Source organism: Camelus dromedarius, chromosome 12 (genome assembly GCF_036321535.1).
Source record: "Camelus dromedarius isolate mCamDro1 chromosome 12, mCamDro1.pat, whole genome shotgun sequence".
In the NCBI taxonomy this organism is placed as follows: Eukaryota; Metazoa; Chordata; class Mammalia; order Artiodactyla; family Camelidae; genus Camelus; species Camelus dromedarius.
The window spans coordinates 49,900,230-49,923,042 of NC_087447.1; the positions used below are offsets into that span (position 1 = coordinate 49,900,230).

Sequence of the window (22,813 nt, forward strand, 5' to 3'; positions counted from 1 at the left end):
TATGAGAGCCTCTGTAATTGCAGTGTAAAGAGAATTTGTTTACTATCTCTGTTAGCCTATGAGAAGAGCAACTTGGGGTACTGGACTGTGTTGCTGGTTGGGACGAAGTCTTTAGTCTTTGTATTCGGTTTCCCTTCTTTCACTAGAAAGATTGTTGACATGTTGTAACATGCGTAGTGATGTAGGTGATATCAGACTGTGGCTGTAGCTCTATAAGGCAGGCATTCTGGAAGCAGGGCAGGTAAGTAGAGACGAATTGAGAAGAGCAAGAGTTGAAGCTTAGAAACCAGTTACGAGTCTACTGGTTAGTGGAAGACGATGGTGGCAGCAGACAGAGAGAGAGGTGAACAGATTTGAAATGGCTTTAATCTGTAGATATGTCTAGGCCTTCCGTGATTTTATGACAGTGATTATTACTTCCTTGAGACATTCTGTTCCTCTGACTGCTGTAACACCAGCTCTCCCAGCTGTCCTTCTTGTCTGGGTATTCTGGGTCAGAATTTGTTAGTTTTTTAATTTCTTTTCTTTCTAATCTCTTAAATATTGATGTTCCTTAGGATTCTGTTCTAGGCCCCATTCTCTCTCATTCTCACAGTCTTCCAGAATGATCTCATTACTTTTGTAGCATTAATAACCATCTGTGTGCTAATGATTGCCATATTTTTGTCTCCAGCCAAGATCTGTCTCCTAAGCTCCAGATCCTTGTATTCAGTTCATACTCAGCACCTCCTCTTGGATGTTGCACAGGCGCCTCAAACTGAAAGTAGAACTTTCTTGTCAAACTGCTCATCTCCTTTTCACCATTTCATTAAGTGACATCACCATTTTCCTGGTTCCTCAAGCCATATGCCAGCTATCATTTCCTTTCTTTTTCTTTTGCAATATAATTTATTTGAAATAAAATTAAGAGAACTTAAGTGTTTAGACAGATGAGCTTTAACAAATATACACCCACATTGTCATCATTCAATGAAGATATATTTTTCACTATCTGAAAAGCTCCCTCATACCCCTTTGCCAGTCATTCTTACACTCTCACTTCCACCCCTGGCTGAATCAAACACTTTTCTTACGGCCTCCTATTTATTAGCTTTTCCTGTTTTTAATCTCCTTATAAATGGAACCATACGATGTACTCTTTTGGTTTCAGACTTCTTTTGTTCAGCATACCTTTGAAATTTATCCATGTTGTATATATAGGTCAGTACTTTGTTCCTTTTTGTTTCTGAGTGATTTTTCTATGAATACACCATAATTTGCTAATGCATTGTCTTATTGATGGACACTTGAGTTGTTTTCACTTTTTGGCTGTTATAAATAAAGCCACTAGGAACATCTTTCCAAAAGTCTTTTGTAGGGGTTGGGGGAGGGGGAATTGGATAAAGGTGGTCGAAAGGTACCAACTTTCAGTTATGAGATAAATAAATACTAGGGATATAATGTACATGATTAATGCAGTTAACACTGCTGTATGTTATATATGAAAGTTGTTAAGAGAGCAAAATCCTAACAGTTCTCATCACAAGGAAAAAATATTTTTTCTTTTCTTATTTTGTATCTATATGAGATAATGGATGTTCACTAAACAATGCTATATGTCAATTACATCTCAATAAAACTGGAAGAGAAAAAGTCCTTTATGGTCACGTGCTTTCATTTCTCTTACACCTAAGAGTGGAGCTACTGCTCATATGATTGGTGTATATTTAATTTGTTAGAAATTACAAAACATTTTCCAAAGTAGTTATACAATTTTATAATCCCACCAGTAATGTTTGAAAGCACTAGTTGCTCTATTCCTTGACATCATTTGGTGTTGTCAGTTTTGTAAATTCTAGCCATTGTAGTAGGTTTATACTGGTTTATCATTTTGATTTTAATTTTTAATTTTTTGATGACTAATGAAATTGAGCATTTTGTCTACTATATTGGCCATTTTTATATCTTCTTTTGTGAAGTGTTTGTTCAAATATTTTGACTATTTTCATTTATTGGATTTTTTGGTTTTTTATTGTTAATTTGTAGGAATTCTTTGTATATTAGGGATACAAGTCGTTTGTCAGATATATGTACATGTAACACAAATTTTTTTTCTCTGTGACTTGATTTTTCATTTTCTCAATAATGTCTTGATGTTTAAATTGATAAAGTACACTATATAAGGTGTTTATTTTATGGATAGTGCCTTTTATATCCAGTTTAGAAAATCTTTGCCTAATCCAAGGTCATGAATGTACTTTCCTACATAGTATTCTAGAAGCTTTTTAGTCTTAACTTTTATGTTTAGACGTTGATCATTTCAAGTTCATTTTTGTGTATGATGTGTAAGTAGAGATTGAGGTTCATTTTTTCCCATGTTGGTAGCCAGTTGTTTTTAGTGTCATTTGTTGACAAAGCTTTTCTTTCCCTAATCAAAAGGTAAATTGAGTATATATGAATAGGTCTATTTCTGTAATCTGACTTCCGTTTCATCAATCTATTTGTTTAGCCTTATGTAACTATTACTGCTTTACAAATTGAAGCTTTATGATTAATCACAAAATCTAGTAGTGTAAGCTCTCCAACTTTGCTCTTCAACATTTTCTTGGAGATTCTAGGACTTTTATATTTCCATATCAATTTTAGAGTCAGCTTGTCAATTTTAAAAAAAGACTGCTAGGATTTTGATTGGGATTATATTGCCTTTAGATAAACTTATGAGAGACTTAACTTCTTAACAATACTGAGTCTTACAAGCCATGAAGTGATACATGACTCTGCTTTGTTTAGTTGTTTTGAAATTTCAGCAGTTATAATTACAATTATAATTTTCAGAGTACAGGTCTTTCATATCTTTAAGTTATTTGTTGATGTTATGTAAAAATACCAATTGGACCTCGTGCATGCTAAGCACACACACTATCACTGAACTATACCCTGCCCCCACCCCAACTGATGCAATCTTGCTAAATTTACTATTAGTTTGATTATAGATTTAAATTTTTTTCTGTGTACACAATCATATAGCATCTGTGAATAGACAGACATTTTTGTTTCTTCTTTTCCTGTATTTATGACTTTTTCTTTTTATTCCCTTATTACCATAGTTTGGATCTTGAGTACAGTGTAGTGAAAAACCGGATATAGTATAGAGTAGTGAAAGTGGATATCTTGTTCCTGATCTTAAGTATAGTATTAGCTGCAGATTTTTTTGTGTAAACCCTTTATTAAATTGAGGAAACTCTCCTTTTTCCCTAGTTTGTTGAGGGTTTTTTGTTTTAAATCATTAACAGGTAATGAATTTTATCAAATACTATTTTAGGGCATCTTTTGAGATAAGGGTATGATTTTTCTCTTTCATTCTGTCACAGTTTAGTTTCAAATGTTAAATTTGTATTCCTCAGATAAATCCATTTGATCATGATGTATTAACTTTTTCATACATTGTTAGATTTGATTTGCTAACATTTTATTAATGATTTTTTGGTATTTACATTCATGTATGATATTTATCTGTAATTTTTGTTCTTGTCATATTCTTGTTATGTTTTGGTATCAAGGTTATGCTGACCTCATAAAACAAATTGAAAAATATTCCCTCTTATTTGGAAGATTTTTGTTAAGACTAGTATTTCACCAGTGAAGCCATCTGAACCTAGAATTTTCTATGTGAGGTTTTTTTGATTATAAATTTAGCTTCTTTAACTGATAATGGCTATTCAGAGTTTCTGTTTGTCTTTTGTTTGCTTTGGAAATTTGTGGCTTTAAAACAACTTAACTATTTCATCTAAGTTTTTAAATTTATTGGCATATTGTTCATAATTTCCCCTAATTTCCATTAAACATCTATAGGATCTGTAGTGATGTCTTCTTTTGCATTCTTGATGCTGGTAATTTGTTTTTAGGTATCATTCTTTATCTCTCCGTCTCTTTCACTTTTCACATCTACACTGTCCTTCCTGTTCCCATTTTAATTTAGGACAATGCCTAAACTTTTGCTAGGACTGTTACAGTAACCTCACACTAGCCTTCTTGTCTTGTTTCTCTGTGTCTCAGTCACATTGTTACAGGAAGAAAGATCTTTCTGAAGTGCAAATGTCATTAAATCTTTCTTGGCTTAAAACTTTTTAATGGTTTCCTAATACTTTCAAAATAAAAATCTAAGCTTTTTCATATGGAATACAAAATCATTAATGATAAAGACTCCTGTTTTTTTCCTGTATTTTCTTCTTCCTTGTAATCCCTGCAAGCCATAGGGAGCTTTGCTTCACTGCCTTTGTAAGTGCTCTAATTTGTTATTCTTCATCTTAAAATTGAATACAGCATTTCACATGTGATATGGTCAACATTAAGCAGACAAAAATTTTCCCTAACTTCTCCTTTAGTGAGATTATTGTTACTCTCTGGTTGATATGGTCTCAGTATTTATTTGACAGAATACCTTTTAGTTAGTGTACCTCTACATTCACAGCAATATCTAGCTGTAAAATTTTTTTTAGCCCAGTTTCAATTTTGCTGTTATCTCAAAACATACTGAGTAGTGGGATGCATCTATTGCTATAACCAGAATACCTATCAAGTAGCTACTTGATCCCCCTCCTCCTCACACCAGTGATGATGAGTTTTATATCAGCTTGAGAGTGTTAGTGTTGGTACTGACTAATCACCCAGATGACTGGATGATATATATTTCTTTATAGTACCATTTCATAGTTTGTAAAATCAGGAAACATTCCTCTGAAACTGGCTAGCTGATTTGGAGGTAAAGCAGTTGTTTCTTTTCTTGTCACTCCTTCACCTCTCCACCCCCAGGGGAATGAGGATGTCCCATGTTATGTTTAAAAGCCTAAATACTTCTAACTTTTATTCTCCTGTTGAGTTTGAAAGGGGGGGCGTTATTAGCTTGATGTAGCAGGGGCTCTGAGAGTCTATTTGGATAACACTGAAGATTGGAGGAAATGTGACTCTGTCTGTGTGTTTTAAGCCCCTAAGGTAAGATCAGAAAGCGTCTGGGGCAGTGAGAGCCAAATAGTTGAAGTCATACATTAATTATGGTCATGAATCATTTTTATTTTTAAAGTCTTTACCATTTGACAAGGTTGTTTGCATAGTACCAGTGAGTTTTAGGCAGCATTTTCTCTCCATTTAAAGTAACAGGCTATTTTGTTGATTTCTGCTCTGGGTTGGTAATGCCTATCATATTAGAATTCTGATAACATTTTTAGTAAAACTTGCTTGTTTCTTACCGGAATGAATGGTCTTTATGTGACTTTTGTTTTGAATATATTTTGAAGTTGTAGATACAGAAAACTATCACATTAATCTTTCAGTCTTTCACTGATATCAACAAAAATAGTCAAAATCTTGGGACTACACTGTTATATGCTGGCATTAGTTAGCATTCAGTCAGCAACATGTTTTGAGTGCCTTTGTGCCACATTTTGTGCTAAGCACTGGAAATATATGAAAGAATGAGGGGTTTTTTCCCCCTCAGAAAGATCTAGTAAAGAAATAGACAGGGAAATAAACTGTTGCTGTAAAATATGATTCTATAATCTTTGTTAGTATTGTTATACACCTGTGTTACGGATTTCCATAGAAAGAGGTGCCTCTACCTGTCTGGAATAGTCAGGGAATGCCTTTGAAGAAGAGGTTATGCTTGAGCTGCCTCTTTGTGAGTTTAGGAGGGTACTTATCTGTTCGGTGGCAGGGAAACTTGTAGGCAGAGAGAGCTCACTCAAAGGGACAGAAGCAGAAATAGCATGATGTGTTTGGAGAGTTGTCACTAGTTCACTGTTGCTGCAGTTGAGCCTGCAAGGTAAGAATACCAGGAAATGAGGCTGGAGGTCTATGCTGGGATTACATCACAAAGGGCCTTTCCTTGCTTTTAAATTTCTTTAGAGTCACTTTTGTAGGAGAGTATTACTATCAAGAGAGTGTGTACACATAACACTCCCAGAGCATGAGGCAGTAGGATGGTGTGTAATCTCCTCTGTTGGGTTCCTTCGGAGCCCTGAGGAAATTGCTGAAGAACTGATCTCATGAGCAAGAGTTGTTCCCTTTTAGATGACCTAAGAAATCATTAGTAACTATCCAGCAGTTTTTGAAAGTGCAGAATATGGCATGAATATTTTTAGTGCATAGTATCACAGTAATAATGCTGGCAGAAGTATTGATCCCTAATACAATTGCCATCCCTCATTTATAGGATAACTTTCAGGTTAGGATTGTTGACTAGTTTTTAAAAACTGAAGTAAAACTTACATACAATGAAATGCTTAGATCTTAAGTTTAATTTCTGTGTATACTCATGTACCCCTCACCCCAGTCAAGATATAGAATATTTCCATCACCTCAGGTAGTTCCTTTGTTCCCCTTTGCTCTCTAACGGTCTGTCCTGCCTCATGTAGGCAACTAGCGACTCTTGATTTCTGTCACCATAGATAGCTTTTACCTGTTCTTGAACTTTGTTTAAATGGAATCATATGGTATGTACTATTTTGTTTCTGGCTTTTTTCACTCAACGTAATGTTTTTGAGATTCATTCATCTTGTTGTGTAGATTAGTGTTGTGTTCTGTTTCATTGTTGAGAAGAATTTCATTGTGAGTGTACCACGATTTGTTTATTAATTCTCCTGTTTGATGGATATTTGAGTTGTTTGCCATGAATCTTCTTGTGGGCATGTTTTTATATTTCTTTTTTTTTTTTTTAACATTTTTTATTGATTTATGATCATTTTACAATGTTGTGTCAAATTCCAGAGTAGAGCACAATTTTTCAGTTATACATGAACATATATATATTCATTGTCACATTTTTTTCTCTGTGAGATACCATAAGATCTTGTATATATTTCCCTGTGCTATACAGTATAATCTTATTTATCTGTTCTACAATTTTGAAATCCCAGTCTATCCCTTTGTTTTTATATTTCTTGAGTAAATGTTACGGAGTAGAAATACGGGGTCATGGGTTAACTGAATGTTTAAGTTTATAAGAAACATTTTTCCAAAGTGGTGATACTATTTTACACTTTTGCCAGCAATGCATGCAAGTATCAGTTGCTCCACATCCTTGATAACATTAGGTGTTGTCATTTTAATTTTAGTTATTCTAAGGTGTGAAATGGTATCTCATTACAATTTTAATATGCATTTCCATGGCAACTAAGATTTTGAACACCTTTTCCTTTGCTTATTGGCTTTCCTTATATCTTCTTTTGTGGAATATTTCACTCTTTTTTGCTCACTTTTAATTGGGTTGTCTCTGTTACTGATTTGTAAGAGTTCTTTATATACTCCAGAGAGTACTTTGTCAGGCTGCTGTTTTGCAAGTATTTTCTCCCAGTCCATGGTCTACTTTTATATTTTCTTAATGGCATCTTTAGATGGACAGACATTTTTTATTTTGGTAAAGCCCAATTTATCCATTTTTAATTTTATGGTTAGTGCTTTTCATGTCTTCGCTGAGAAAGCTTTGCCTGCTTCAAAGTAGCGAGAGATTCTCCTATGTTTTCTTCTACAAACTTTATGGTACTAGCTTTTATGTTTACTATGCTTTCCTTGAATTAATTTTTTTGTTTGTGTTGTGAGGTAGGAAATGAGATTCATTTTTTCCTGACTATATTTATCCAATGTTCCAGCACCATTTACTTAAAAATCTTTCCTTTCTCCATTAATCTACCTAGGTTCCTTTGTCCAAAATCAATTGGCCATGTATGTGTAGGTTTATTTCTGTACTCTTTACTCTGTTCTATTGATCTTTTTTTTTATCCTTATGCCAGGACCATATTGTTTTGATTAGGTAGCTTTTTAAAAAAAGAAGTCTGGCAGATTTCAAGATTGGTTTATCTCTAAATTCATTGTTTTTCTATATAATTTATAATATATATCAGCTTCTTAATTTACAATAAGAAAAACACATACACACACACACACACACACACAAAGTCTGTTGGGATTGGAATTGTAATATTACTGAGCTGTATGTAGAGATATAACTGAATGTTGACCTTGTATCCTGTGATATTATTAGTTCTAGTAGTTGTTTTATAGATTCTCAATGATTTTCTACATGAAAAATGAAAATAATGCCATCTGCAAATTAAGACAATTTGACCATTTTTAATATGTACATGTATACAAAATATATAAGTGATATTTAGAGACAAAGAGACCAAGAAAAACACAAACCCATAATTAAAGCAAAAAAGGAAAATAACTCTTAATTTTTCCAATGTTCCTTGTTTCAAAGAGGCTGCTGCTTTAATTCAATCCTCTTAATTTGGGATTACTGTTAAATTTCTTTTTTCTTTATGAATACCCATAAGTAATAGTCAGCCTTTATAGCAGTGATGTTCTTCTGGTGAGTTTAGTAATGCTCTTAATTTCTCTGGGCCTCAGTTTCCACATTTTTCAAATGATAGGATTTAGTCAGATTATTTTCTAAAGTCTCTCAGATTCCTGTGAATTCTGCATCTTAGCTCTCAATACATCAGAGGCAGTCAGGTGGATATAGAAAGGGTGTTTTTAGAACCTATTGTAACTCTTGTCATTTCCCTGTTGTAAATATGCTAGAGACTTGTGAAATGATCAGTTTGAGTTCATTATTAATTCTGTTTATCCTGGAAACTTTGTCCTCATTTTGTTCCATTTGTGTCTGTGGCTCTGTGTTGAGAGTTTACAGTTAATTCACTTAAATTTTTCTACAACTTTTATTTCTAGGCTTCATAGAGCCCAGTGTGCAATTAAACAGACTCAGGTAACTGTTCAGAAAATTGGAAAGGAAATTGAAGAAAAACTAAGACTCACATCTACAAGCAATGAGCTGGTAGGTTTTTATATATTAACCTGTTTAAACTCCTTGATTTCTAAATGTGATCATCATGTTCTTCTTGTATTAATTTCCCTCATTTCCCCCAAAAAACTTTAGGTAGTTTTTTCTTTCTTTTCTTTTTCTCTTAATGTTTCACTGAGACTTTTTTTTTTTTTTCACTGAGACTTCTTTTAGCATTTAAATATTAGAAATAAATCTTCCCATCTGCTAATTATGTAACATACAAAGTGCCTGCCTTTTTATGCTAGTTAAAACTTCAGATTACATACAATTACTTAGAAGATAATCAAAAGCTATTTTATTAATATCTCATAAATGTGAACTCTAGACAAAAATTGTATAGTGAATGAAAAATAGCTGCCAGAAGGAAAAAATAATAAACTTTAGGGACTAATCTGCTTTTAAAAGATGAATTTAAAGTTATTTGGATTGAACTTAATAGGATGGTTTATGGACAGTGTTCTCTTTTGGAAAAGATTCTTTTAATGAGGTATTTCCAAAGAAATAGAAATTCCAATCCAAATGAACAGATTTAAGATATTAGTATAATTTTGGGTTGCTTTATAATCTTTCTAGTGGAGAAAAAAATATTAATTTTGGAATGAAGATTCTGTCTTTTTAAGCAAAGTAGTGGGTATAACTAATAAACTGAGCTTTTCTCAAAGTAAAGCCATGTAGCTATTGATAGCTTTTGATGAAATCTGAACTATGGATAATGATCATTTCAACTCCTCAAATTAAGTCCTAAATAAAAAAATTTTAAGTAATTGTTTGTACGAACTCATTGTCATAGTATTTTCCAGTTGTTATTCGCAGCACTATCAACCTGGCAAAAGGTCTTTATATCCCCAAACAAAAGTTCCATTACCTTTAAGATTTGCCCTAGATAATAATTCAATAGATGAACTATGAAAAAGCAACACTGCAATTAACATACACAGACTTCTCTCTCATGGAATTTGAAATTAATGGATGATAAAGTATTTAATCTACATAAAATTGCTGATTTTGACCTTTAAATGGCAGTATCATATAGTGCAACCTAATATATAAAACGGCTAGTGCTGTACCTGGCATGTAGCAGGCATACAAAATATGGTAGCTGCAGTAACTGTAGTGGTAATACTTACTATTCATATAACTTTTCTTGCCTATGGAAAATATTCCACTTCGGAGAAACTGTTAAACCACCTCTTATTGTAACTTAGGCCCAATAAAGGAACAAATTCCAGACCGCAGATATATTGGAGGAGGAGAAAAAATAGCTAATTTTAATCCTTTCTGTAGTGTACAAAAATGCCACATTTTTGGAGCCTTTGTCTGGGGAGAAACTGCTAGGTTTTATTTTTCTTATTTTCCTCTCTCAAGGCAAGACTGGGAAATTACTTATTTCATTAAATGACAGCATATGCTTTGTCTCAGTATAGAAAAATGTATGTTTAATCCTATTTTTCTAAAATATAAGTGGTGACACGCAGAGCAAGGTGATAGAATGTATGAGTTTAAAGAGGTCAGGTTCAGAGGTTCACTGTGTGTTTTTATGCTGCCTGCTCAACATATAAGAAAATCACTGGATTTTTGAACTGAAAGTGAACCTAGAAATCTAGGTCCCTCGTAACCCCACTTAAAACTACCCCCCTCGGTACATTCTGTTCCCTTTCTTGCTTTGTTTTCTCCATAGTATTTATTACCCTTTAACAAGCTATATACTTTACATATGTATTTTATTTGTCTGTCTGTCTAAACTCTGTGAAGAGAGGGATTTTTGTCTTATGTTTTCCCCCTCACTTCTGTTATTCCCTAGTGTCTAGGAAAGTGTTTGACACATAGTAGGTGCTCAATAAATATTTGTTGAATTTAAGAATGAATCTAGCATAATCTTCTCTTTTTAAAGAACAGGAGAATGAGACTGCATAAAGTAAGCAGCTGTCCCATAATCATTTGACAAATGGAGGCAGAAATTTTGGTTTCTTGGTCTCCTTTCAGGGAATAATGCCATGTATGCCATGTACTTGTTAATTTTATCTGATTTAGGTTTTACCTGTAGCAAATCAAAAGCCTTTGCTATTATCTTTTTTCTTCATTCCCTTTCCAAATTGACCCAAGGTCATCATACTCCAACCCAAGCATTTTCAATGTATAAGAATTAATTTTAATTTTAGCCTAAGTATAAATGCAGTCAGAAGGAATACTTGATGGGGAAAGAAATCAGATTACCTTCTAAGAGCAAATGTAATTAACTGTTAGAAGAAATTGGGTACATACTTGATGACTTTCAAAAACGTGGCATCCTCTCACATTACAGCAATGTCCAACATAATTTTTTTGGTATTTAATTATGTTTTTTAGGAAATTTCTGCTTTTGTCATTTTGAATTTTTGTTTATATGTTTTGGATTTTGTCAAGTTGCCTTTCCTGTATCTGTTGAGATAATTTTATGTTTTTTTCTCTTGTATTATGATGGTGAAATACAGTGATTGATTTTTGAATGTTAATCCGACTTAGCATTCCTAGGGAAGGCCCCTCTTGTTCATGATGAATATTCTTTTTATGTTTATTTCTATGTTCAATTTGCTAGAATTTTGTGAAGGATTTTTGCATGTACATTCATGTGGAATATTGGTCCCTAGTTTTGTTGTCTTGTCATCTCTTTTTCTGATTTTGTTGTTGGGTAATGTTAGTCACAGCTAATGAACTGGAAAGTTGTATTCTGTTTTCTGGAAGAAGAAGTGTAGAATTGGAATTATTTCTTTAATGTTCGGTAGAATTTGCCAGAGAAGCCATCTGGGCCTGTTGTTTTCTTTGCGGGCTTTGAGCTAGGAATTCAGTTCTTTAGTAGTTGAAGTGTTATTGAAGTTACCTGCTTCAGTAACTTCTTGAGTGAGCTTTGGTAACTTATATTGTTCAGTGATTTGTCCGTTTTGTTTGAGAGATCAGTCTTTTAAATTTTAGCTATATTATTGGGTGTGTAGTGCTTTCTTATTTTGGCTTATAATTGTATTTCTGTTATGAACATTTTTCTTATCTTTATTGGTTATTCATGTTTAAGAGGTGTCATTTTAAATATTTTTGCCCATTAAAAAAAGAAAAACTCTTAAAAAAACAAAAAATCAAAAAAATTTACAAAAATACAAAATATATATATACATATATATAAAAGAAAAACTCTTGATTTAGATTTCTAGAAAACTTGCAAAAATAGTTCCGAGAGCTTTCATTACACCTTTCATCCAGTTTCCCCTAATGTTAACCTCTTGTATGACCGTGTTTTTTGACATTGTACATACGACTTGGTATATCATCAAACCAAAAAATTAACGTTGCTATATCACTATTAACTATGGACTTTATTCGGGTTTCACCAATGTTTCCACTAAAGTCTTTTATTTTACAGTATTTTTAGATTTATAGAAATATTACAAAGATAGTACAGAGAGTTACCCTGTAAACCCCACACCCAGTTTCTCCCATTATTAATAGGTATTTTATAGAATATCCTTTGATTGGGATTTGTCTGATGTTTTGTTGTGATTAGACTAGGTCCTAATGTCTTTTTTTAATTCCAATATCTAGTCCAGGATACCACATTGGATTTAGTCATCATGACTTCCTAGGTTTCTCTAATCTTTGACAGTTTTTCTTTCTTTCCTATTTTTAAGTCACTGTGACAAATCACTGTTGATAACCTTGATCACTTGGTTAAGGTAATGTCTCCCAGGTTTATCCTCTCTAAAGTTCCCTTTCCATGCTCAGTTTTTTGAAACCAAGGTAGTAAGTCCTGTCTTTACTCAAGAAGAGGAGACTTAAGCTCCACCTCCTGGAAGGGAGACTATCTACATACATTATTCGGCATTTTCTTGTGAAGATTTGTCCCTTCTCCCCACCACTCCCACTTATTTTTTATTCAATCATTTATTTATCAGTATAGATTTGTGTATATTTATTTTATACTTTAGGTTATAATCTGATACTATGTTATTTATTTTCTTGCTTCAACAGTGACATTGAGAGTTCTTTCAAGTTGGCTCCTGTGCCTTTTTAACATGCCTCCTTTTTTGTTCGTTTGTTTTTTAAAGCAGGTTCTTAATTTCTGGCACTGTGTGATCCAGGCTCATCATGTATTTCCCCTGTCTCAGCCCTAGAAACAGCCATTTCTCCTAGGATTCCTGTTCCTTTCATTGGATAATGGTATTTAGAAACAAGGTCTGGGCACTGGGTGTGCTTGTTGCTGCTGAGTTGTAACCGCTTCTAGGCCCTCTTAGTGAACAGAGCCGGTGCACACAAACATCTGTTTCTCTCTGTATTGCAATTAATGTGAGTTCATACTAATATATTCAACTCTAACACCACAGAGTTTATTCTAGCCACGCCCCACTCATTTTGTTTATTTGTAGTATCTTTTCTGATAGTGAGAAACCATTACCTACAATTTATTTGCTTATTTTTTCAGTCCTAGTTTACAAGTCAAGTAGGTTCAGATTTTTTCCCTTATTTTTAAATGGTATTTTGTGTTCTTATGTTGTGGTTAAAGACTGTGGGCATGCATGTATGTGTGTGTATATTTTTTTTCCTGGATATAAGTCCTTTTTCTGATATGTATGTTGGGAATATTTTCTTCCAGTCTGTGGCTTGCCTTTTTGTGTTCTTAATGATGCTTCCTGAAGCACGAAAATTTAAAGTTTAATGAAATCCAATGTATTTTTTTAAATTTATTTTGTGGTTAGGGCTTTTTATGTTCTTTATAAGAAATCTGTGCCCAACCCCAAATCACACAAGTTTTCTCCTCTGTTTTGTGCTAGAAGTTTATAGTTTTGGGCTTTACATTTAGATCTATGATCCATCTCAAATTTAGTTTTTTTATGAGTTAAGTGAGGCAGTGCTTTCTTTATGAATATTCAGTAGATTTAGCATCATTTCTTTCCTTTCCCCATTTAATTGTGTGGAAATGTTTGTCTAAAATCAGTTCATTTTATGTGTGCTTCTATCTCTGGATTCTCTGGTTCCATTGATCTGTATGTATATCCTTCACCAACTCTTATTATTATAGATTTGTCTGCTTAAAAACAGATGGGGTAAGTCCTCCAACTGCGTTGTCTTTTTAAAAGTTTCTGTGGGTTTTCTAGGTTCTTTTTATTTAGATGTGAATTTGAAAATCGGTTTACCAGTTTCTACAGAAAAAAAAAGAAAAGCCTGGTGGAATTTTGATTAGGGTTTGTAGGTCATTTTGTTGAGAATTGCCATCTTAACAGTATCAAGTTCTCCAATCTGTGAACATGACATATATCTCTTTTATTTTGATTTTTTCTTTAATTCTCTTAGTAATATTTTATGGCTTTCACTGTAGAGATTCTGGACATCTTTAATTAGAGCTAATTCTAAGTATTTTATGGGAGGTTTTTTGTTTGTTTTTGGCATTGTTGTGTATGGGATTATTTTTGAATTTTTATTCCTCATGTGTTTCCTGCTAGTATATAAGACTACAACTCATTTTAATTTAGTAACCTTGTGTCTTGCAATCTTGTTATAGTAACTTTTTTGTTCTCATAGTTATTTTGAAGATTTCTTGAGATTTTCTACATAAATAATCATACCTGCAAACTTGGACTGCTTTATGCACTTAATTTTTCTGCCTTATTTCAGTAGCTAGGACAATGTTGAATAAAAATGATAAAGATGGAAGTCCGTTATTTGTTCCTGATCATAGGGGAAACGATTCGTCCTCTTTTCTCCATTAAATATAATGTTAGCAATGCCTTTATTGGTTTAAGGAAGTTCCTGCTTATTCTTAGTTTCTGAATTCTTATCATGAATGGATGTTGAATTTTGTCAAATGCTTTTTCTACATATGTGAAAATAAATAATTATGGGATTTTCTTCTTGATTCTGTTACGTGGTGAACTGCGTTGATTTCATTTCAGATGTTTAACTAACATTGCATTTCTGGGATAAACCTGAGTTGGTTATAGTACATAATGTTTTTTGTATCTTGCTGGATTTGATCTGGTACAAATTTAAGGATTTTGTGCCAATATTTATTGGGAATATTGGGATGCAGTGTTTTAAATTACTTTGTTAGATTGGTATTAGGATTATGGTAGTCTGGTACAATTAGTTGGGCAGCGTTCATTTTTCCTAATCCATCTTGACTAGAAACAGAATCCTCCTGGATTTTTAATATTTTCAAATACTCTGCTGAGATTTCATGTCTTTTTGTTCATTATGAGAATATTTTACTTTTCTTCAGTCAGCATATTTATAATAGTGGCTTTAAAGTTCTTATCTGATAATTTTAACATCTGGGTCATCTCAGAGTTGGCATTTTTTAAAAAAATTGAAGTATAGTCAGTTTGCAATATTGTATCAATTTCTGGTGTACAGCATAAAGTTTCAATCATATATATATACATATATTTGTTTTCATATTCTTTTTCATTATAGGTTACCACAAGATATTGAATGTAGTTTCCTGTGCTGGACAGTAGAAACGTGTTTATCTGTTTTTATGAGGATTTTCCTTGTAGGTCTGATAGTAAGAGATATTCTACTAAGGTTCAACCGGTGTTTTGTGTGAATTGTTCCGTGTATAGATACAGTTTTTGTTGTATTCGTGGGAAAGGGTGAGCACCGCCGTCCTTCTACTCCACCGTCTTGGCATTCCTCTTCAAGTTGGCCTATGTTGATTGTCTTTTCCCTAGAGAATGAGTCACATATCGTGGCTTTTCATATACTGGGTAATACTGCATAGTATCCTGGACATTGTGAATGTAATTTTGTGGAATCTCTGGATTTTGTTGCTTTGCTCCAAAGGATATTGATGTTCTAATTTTAGCGGGAAGTTAACTTGGTTCAGCTCAAACTGCCATGCCTGTGATGGACACTGGCTCAGATTTCAGTTCAGTACTCAGATCCTTAGGCGTGGCTGCTTTCTGTTTGCTTCATGCATGTATGATTTAGGCTTCAGAGACTTAGATTGAATTTAGACAGAATTTGGGGTTCCCATTCTCTGCGTCCTCCATTCTGGATTGCCTAACCTCTTTCCCCTGGTTTCTCCTGCCAGAAAGATAGTTGTCTTTTTGTTGCAGTTTAACCGTGGATACCCTCAGGGCAAAGTCATAGAAAAGGGGAATTTCACTCTGCATGTTGGTTGTTTGCACTAGGTTCAGACTTTACTCTAAAATCTGCCTGCCATTGATCAATCTTTAGACCCCTCAAGTAGTAGCTTTGTGTATTTTATCAAGTCTATAGCTGTTATTTATAGGAGAACCAATTTGTTAGGTACTCTTTCTCTTGTACGTTTTATTATTATATATATTTTTTTGCTCTGTCTTCCTAGCTGGACCTGAGTTCTATGCCTTGATAATGCCACTGAGTCTATGAAATTAATGGATTGGATTAAATATTTTACTAAGGAAAAATTTTCTCTTTCTTAGTGGTTGAGCAGGTATAGGTACAATAGAGGCAACCTGTAAATGACATTTTAAAGCATATTTGTTAACTTATAGCACAACTGCTATAGTTCTAAACCTTTTTTTCAGATTGCTAATTATTTCCACTTTTTATGGGAAAACTAATATAGATGAATAATGCCCTAAACCACTCAAGAGCCCTTAACACTCTGAAAATTGTAAAGATTTCAGAGAATTTAGGGTATAGCTATTGATAATGCCTAAGTTAATAAATGACAGGTGAATCCTCACATTTACTATGCAGTCAATCTGTTGTGATATCACAAATCTTATAGACTCTGGAAAACTCCACCATACGGTCGTGAGGAAATGAGAGTGAAAAAGAGAGATAACAGCTTAGTATTATTATGAAAATATTTTTGATCTCACAGACTCTGAAATGGTCTTAGCAACCCTCATGGTTTCCTGGACCATGCTTTGATAACTTTTGCCTAAGCCTTTTTGGCTCCACTGTAATCTGTGAGGAGAAAATTGTTTACTTTAATACGTCATTTACAGATCAGTCTGTCCTCCTGAAATGAATCTTTAACATAGCGCACCACTGTTTTTGTAAAGAGACATAAATGTGTGTGTGCTTGCAAATACATGAATGTATCCGTGATTTTTCAGATCAGATACAGTGTTGTATGAAAACACCAAAATCTAATTAAAAGTGATCCATTGGAGATGCACGTATGACATTAACTATACTTGGAGTAAACAGATAAGTAGAACACAGAAACCCATTAGAAGATACTTCTGGAACATTAAGATCTTTGAGTCCTTAAATGCATTTGAAAAGAAGCAGAACCAGATTCCATTTGGGTAGGGTTTGTTTACTCATCAGAAATTAGAGCCAACAATCCTGGTTTTGAATGACTTGATATATTCCTGTCAATGGGCCAGTTTTTGCACAGGGACCATAACACAAACACATTATATACACGCCTTCCTGAATTAGTTTAGTGTTTAGATTAACTTGTACCCTTAGTCTTTGATTCTAGTAAACATAACCCAATTTGAGCACGTACCCTGGAATAGAGCATATTAACCCCTACCTATGCATATCCCTGTGTTCTCTGAAGAGTTGTTTTTCTTTTCTATTTTTTTTTCTCTACCTAAGTAGAATTCAGTTTACATATTTTGTGGAAAAATACAAGTTAAGGAAATTGAACACTTACTTCTTTGTGGAAAAAGATTGCTTCCTAGGAATTTACCTATTTTTTTCCCTCAGTGATGTAAAAACAGTGATCACACTATTGGATTACCAAAGAAACCCCAATTGTTTCTTGATTCCTTTTTCTTTAATGATAGGCAACCTCATTGACTTTTGGTCTTTGTTTTTATAGAGAATTGGCAGGGCAAAATGACTTCTGTCTCCCCTAGACCCAAGCCCTTAGAAAGCAGAAACCATTTCTCATTTATCAAGAAGCACATAGAAGGACCTTCATAAATATTTGATTTGTTCAGAAAAAAATTGCTTAGGAATGTTTTATATTTCAAAGAATTTTCCAGTCAAATATGATAATGATGATTGGAAATAAGCCTTACTGCTTGTTTTCTTGGCTTGAATGTCTTTAACAGATGACCATACCATCTGTTTAGAATCAGTATTTCAGAAATGAGGAAGAAAGCATTTGGGGTGAGAAATGATAGCTGTAAAGTACTTTCCACACAACTGCCAGAAGTCATTTTCCATGCCCGTTGCTTTAGCAAGGCCATACCATTATTCATCTCACCAAGTACCCTTGCTTCCTCATTGTCTGAATCAAGTAGAAGCTGACTTTTTCCTTTTAAAATTTTCCACCAGCTCATCCCAGGACTTAGTACCCTGTTCAGTTTACTTAATGAGTGGTCCCCCACCATTAAATTTTTATTTAGTATATGTCTTAGGAAGGAACTAGGTACAGCCAAATTGCTGTTTGGTTAAGATTTATGTCATGGAAAATCATGAAAAGCATGTTATTGACACTATTGATAAAGACCAGGAGAGAAGGGGACACATTCATAGTGCAGTAATTGTGTGTAAATGCAGACACCTGCTCCACATCTATGTTCATTGTAGGGGTAAGATTTCAGATTTTATCTAGAGACAAATTCTGGCAAGGTATTTAGATTTTAAAAAGGAGTCTGAATAAACTTTAAGCCATGGTTTCATAGGTTAAAGTAGGAAATATTTTTATGGAAAGATAAGTTAACAAACTAATTTAGCAAACAATTGTATCATTGGTGGAATGTATCTGGGATTTGTTTTAGTAAGTGAGCATTCAATAAAATTGACTTTTTTTGAGGTACAGTTCTATCACTTTTAAAAAAGTGAGCTTTATTATATTAGAGTGGCACATTTGTTATAATTGTTGAATCAATATTAATATAATATTATTAACTAAACTCTAGTTTACATTAGGGTTCACTCTTTGTGTTGTATCATTTTATGAGCTTTGACAAATCCACAGTGTCAGGTATCCACCATTACAGTTTCATACAGAATTGTTCCACTGGCCTCGCTGGCCTAAACCCCTCCTCCCCCCATCCTCCACCTGTTTATCCTTTTCCCTTCCCTTGGAACACCTGGCAACAACTGATCTTTTTACTGTCTCCACAGTTTTGCCTTTTTCAGAATGTAATATAGTTGGAGTCGTACAGTATGTAGCTTTTTCAGATTGGCTTCCTTTCTTTAGCAGTATGTATTAAAGTTCCTCCATGTCTTTACATAGCTTTTCACAGCTCATTTCTTTTTATTGCTGCATAATACTCTATTGTTATTGGATATGCCACAGTTTATCTTTTACTCTATTGAGGTACATCTTGGTTTCTTCGAGTTTTTGCAATTATTAATAAAAGCTGCTATAGACATTTATATGTAGGTTTTTGTATGAACACAAGTATTCAACTCATCTGGGTAAATATCTAGGAGTGTAGTTGCTGGATCATATAGTAAACCTATGTTCAGTTTTGTAAGAAATTGCCAGGTCATGTTCTAAAATGACTAGCACTTTACATTGCCATCAACAATGAATGAAAGTTCCTGTTGCTCCACATCCTTGCCAGCATTTAGTATTGACAGTGTTTTGGACTTAAGCTATTCTAATAGGTGTGTAGTGTTGTTAAATGGTTGTTTTAATTTGCAATTCTCTGATGACTTATAATATTGAGCATTTTTTCATTTATTATCTCTAATCTTTGGTGAGGTAGCAGTTCAGATCTTTTGCCCATTTTTAAATTGGGTTGCTTGTTTTTCTGTTGTTGAGTTTTTAGAGTTCTTTGTGTATTCTGTATTACATTCCTTTATCAGATAAATGGTTTTCAAATATTTCCTCCCAGTCTGTGGCTTGTCTTTTCATTCTATTAATAGTCATTTTTGCAGAGCAGAAGTTGTAATTGTAATGAAGTCCAGCTTAACGATTTCTTCTTTCATTACTCATGTATTTTGTGTATGTAAAAAGTCATCTCCAAGCCCAAGGTCACCTAGATTTTCTCCAATGTTATCTTCCAGAAGTTGTATAATAACTTTTATTTCACATTTAGATCTGTGTTTCATTTTGAGTTAATTTTTATGAAAGGTACAGGTCTAAATCTAAATTTTTGGTTTTAATTTTGTTTTCTTGTATGTGAGTGTCCAGTGGTTCCTGCACCATTTGGTGAAAAGGCTATCCTTTCTCCACTGAATTGCTTTTGTTCCTTTGTCAAAGATTAATTGACTATGTCTGAGTGTGTCTATTTCTGGGCTCTGTATTCTGTTCCACTGATTTATTTCTCTGTTCTTTTGCCCATACCACAATGTCTTCATTATTGTAGCTTTATGGTAAGTCTTGACATTAGATAGTCTTCCAACTTTGTTCTTCTCCTTCAGTATGTATTGGTTCTTCTGGGTTTTTTTCCCTTTTGGTATAAACTTTAGAATCAGTTTGTTGATACCCACAAAATAATTCGCTGGGATCTCACTGAATCTATAGATCAAGTTGGGAAAAACTGACATCTTAATAATGTCTTCCTATCCATGAACATGGACAACTTTCTCCACTTATTTGGATCGCCTTGATTTCCTTCTTCAGAGTTTTGTAATTTTCTTCACATAGATCTTGTACATATTTTGTTAGGTTTGTATCTAAATATTTTATTTTTTGTACTAGTGTAATTTATGTTGTGTTTTCAATTTTAAATTCCTATTATTCCTCGCTGTTACTTAAGAAAGCAGTTGACTTTTGTGCATTAACTCTGTATCATGGAATTTTGCTATAATACACTTACTAGTTTCAGGAGGTTTGGGGTTGGTTCTTTGTTTTTTTATTTTTGTTTCTGTTTTGTTGATTCTTTCCAATTTTCTACATAGACAATTATATCACCTGTAAACAAAGTTAATTTTATTTCTTCTTTCCCAATATGTATAGCTTTTATTTCCTTTTCTTGGTGTTGCATAGCTAGAACTGTCAGTACATGTTTAATAGAATGGTGAAAGGAACTTAGGGAGAAGCATCTGGTTTCTCACCAGTAAGTATTTTGGCAAATATTGGTAGGTTTTTCAGCAAGTATTCTTTACCAAATTGATGAAGTTTTCCTTTATTCTTAGTTTGCTGAGAGTTTTTTAAAAATCATACATGGGGGTTGAATTTTATCACATACTTTTTCAGCATCTATTAATATGGTTATATGATGTTTCTTCTTTAGCCTGGATGATGTGGTAAAATCCATTAATTGATTTTTGAAAGTCGAACCTACCTTGCATACCTGGAATATAGTTCATCTGGCCATGGTATATAATTCTCTTATACATTGATGGATTTGATTTGCTAATATTTTGTTAAGGATTTTGCATTTATATTCATGAGAGATACTGGTCTGTAATTTTCCTTTCTAGTGGTGTCTTTTTTTTTTTTTTTTTTTTTTTTTTTACTGAAGTATAGTCAGTTTGCAGTGTTGTGTCTAGCGGTGTCTTTGGGTTTGGTATTAGGATGATGCTGGTCTCATGGAATGAGTTAGGAAGTTCTTCTATATTTTGGAAGAGATTTTTTAAAACTGTATTATGCCTTATTTAAATGTTTGGTAAAATTCACCAGTGAAACCATCTGGGCTGATGCTTTCTGTTTTGGAAGATTATTAACTATTGATTTAATTTATTTTATGATAGAGGCCTATTCAGATTATCTATTTCTCCTAGTATGAGTTTCAGTAGTGTCGTTTCAAGGAATTGATCCATTTCATTTGAGTTATCAAATTTGTGAACATAAAGTTGTTTATAATATTCTTAATTGTTTTTAATGTCCATGAGATCAGTTGTGGTGGCCCCCCTTTCATTCCTAAAATTAGTAATTTCTGTCTTTTCCCTTGGTTAGCCTGACTAGCATTTTATCAATCTTATTGACCTTTTCAAAAACACAGCTTTTGGTTTTGCTTACTTTGTGATTTAATTTATTCTGTTTGGACTTCATTACCTTTTTGAATCTTTAGATTTATTTCTTTTGCCTAATTTGGGAAGTTTTTAGCCATTATTTCTATGAGTACTTTTTTATTCCTGCACACTTTTTCCTTTCCTTTTTGCACTTGATGATGCAAATATTAGGTCTTTTGGTATCATTTTGCAGATGCCTGAGGCTGTTCATTTTTCTGTTTAAATTGGGTAGTTTCTATTGTTGTGTCTTCCAGATTAAAGATTCTTTTCTCTATTTCTTACATTCTGCTGTTGAGGTTGAGTTTTTTATTCCAGTTCTTATATCTTCATCTTCTTTACTGAGATTTTCTATTTCTTTGCCAAAATATTCTATTTTTGCATTTGTTTCAAGCATGTTCTTAATTTCTAGTCAAGCATTTTTGTGATGAATATTCTCAGGTCTTTGCCTGATAATGGTAACATGTCTGTTATCTCATGCTGGCATCTATTGATTATCCTTTTTCAGTTACTTTGACATCTTTCTGGTTCTTGATATAAGTGATTTTAATGGAACCTTGTACATTTTGGGTATCATGAGTCTTTGGGTCTTATTTATACTTTCTATTTTACCTAGCTTCCTTTGACACCTCTGGTAGGGGAAGGAAAAAAATGCCTTCTGATTACTACCAGGAAAGGGTGGAAGTCCAAGTTCCCCAGGAAGTGTCCATTGACACCCATGTGGCAGAGGGGCCTGGGGAGGGCTTGTTATGCTCACTAGGATTGGGAGTTCCAGCTGCCCACATAGGGGATAGAGTGGCCTCAGTAGTGCCATGTAGTAGTGAAAGTTTTGACTCTCCACTAGGCCGCTGATACCACCTAGCAGGGAGGGAGAGGATTATCTTGTTATTGCTGCAAGTCTGGGCTCTCTCTGTGGTGTCCACTGATATGATAGGAGGCTTGGTTGGTTACCATCTGGAAGAAATGAAAGCTTCAGGTTGCTATTTGGCTTTCTTTGAAATCTGAGGATATTGGAGCACCTTGGTTCAGCTTGGCAAGGTTGGAAATCTACTTTTTGTTTCTATAGATTTGGCTATTTTGGACATTTCATATAAATGGAGTCTGTAGCCATTTAAACCTGGCTTCTTTCACTTAGCATAATGTTTTCAAGATTTGTCCATGTTGTAG

At 33.6% G+C, this 22,813-nt stretch overlaps 1 protein-coding gene across 1 annotated transcript in view; it reads left to right on the plus strand.

Annotated features, from left to right (window-relative positions):
* Positions 1 to 22,813, plus strand: part of UVRAG (UV radiation resistance associated) — a 254,028-nt gene that overhangs the window by 102,344 nt on the left and 128,871 nt on the right. Inside the window, exon 7 of the mRNA XM_010989776.3 lies at positions 8,704 to 8,809. Within this exon, the coding sequence (XP_010988078.3) occupies positions 8,704 to 8,809 (106 nt within the window). The remainder of the gene's footprint in view (positions 1 to 8,703; positions 8,810 to 22,813) is intronic.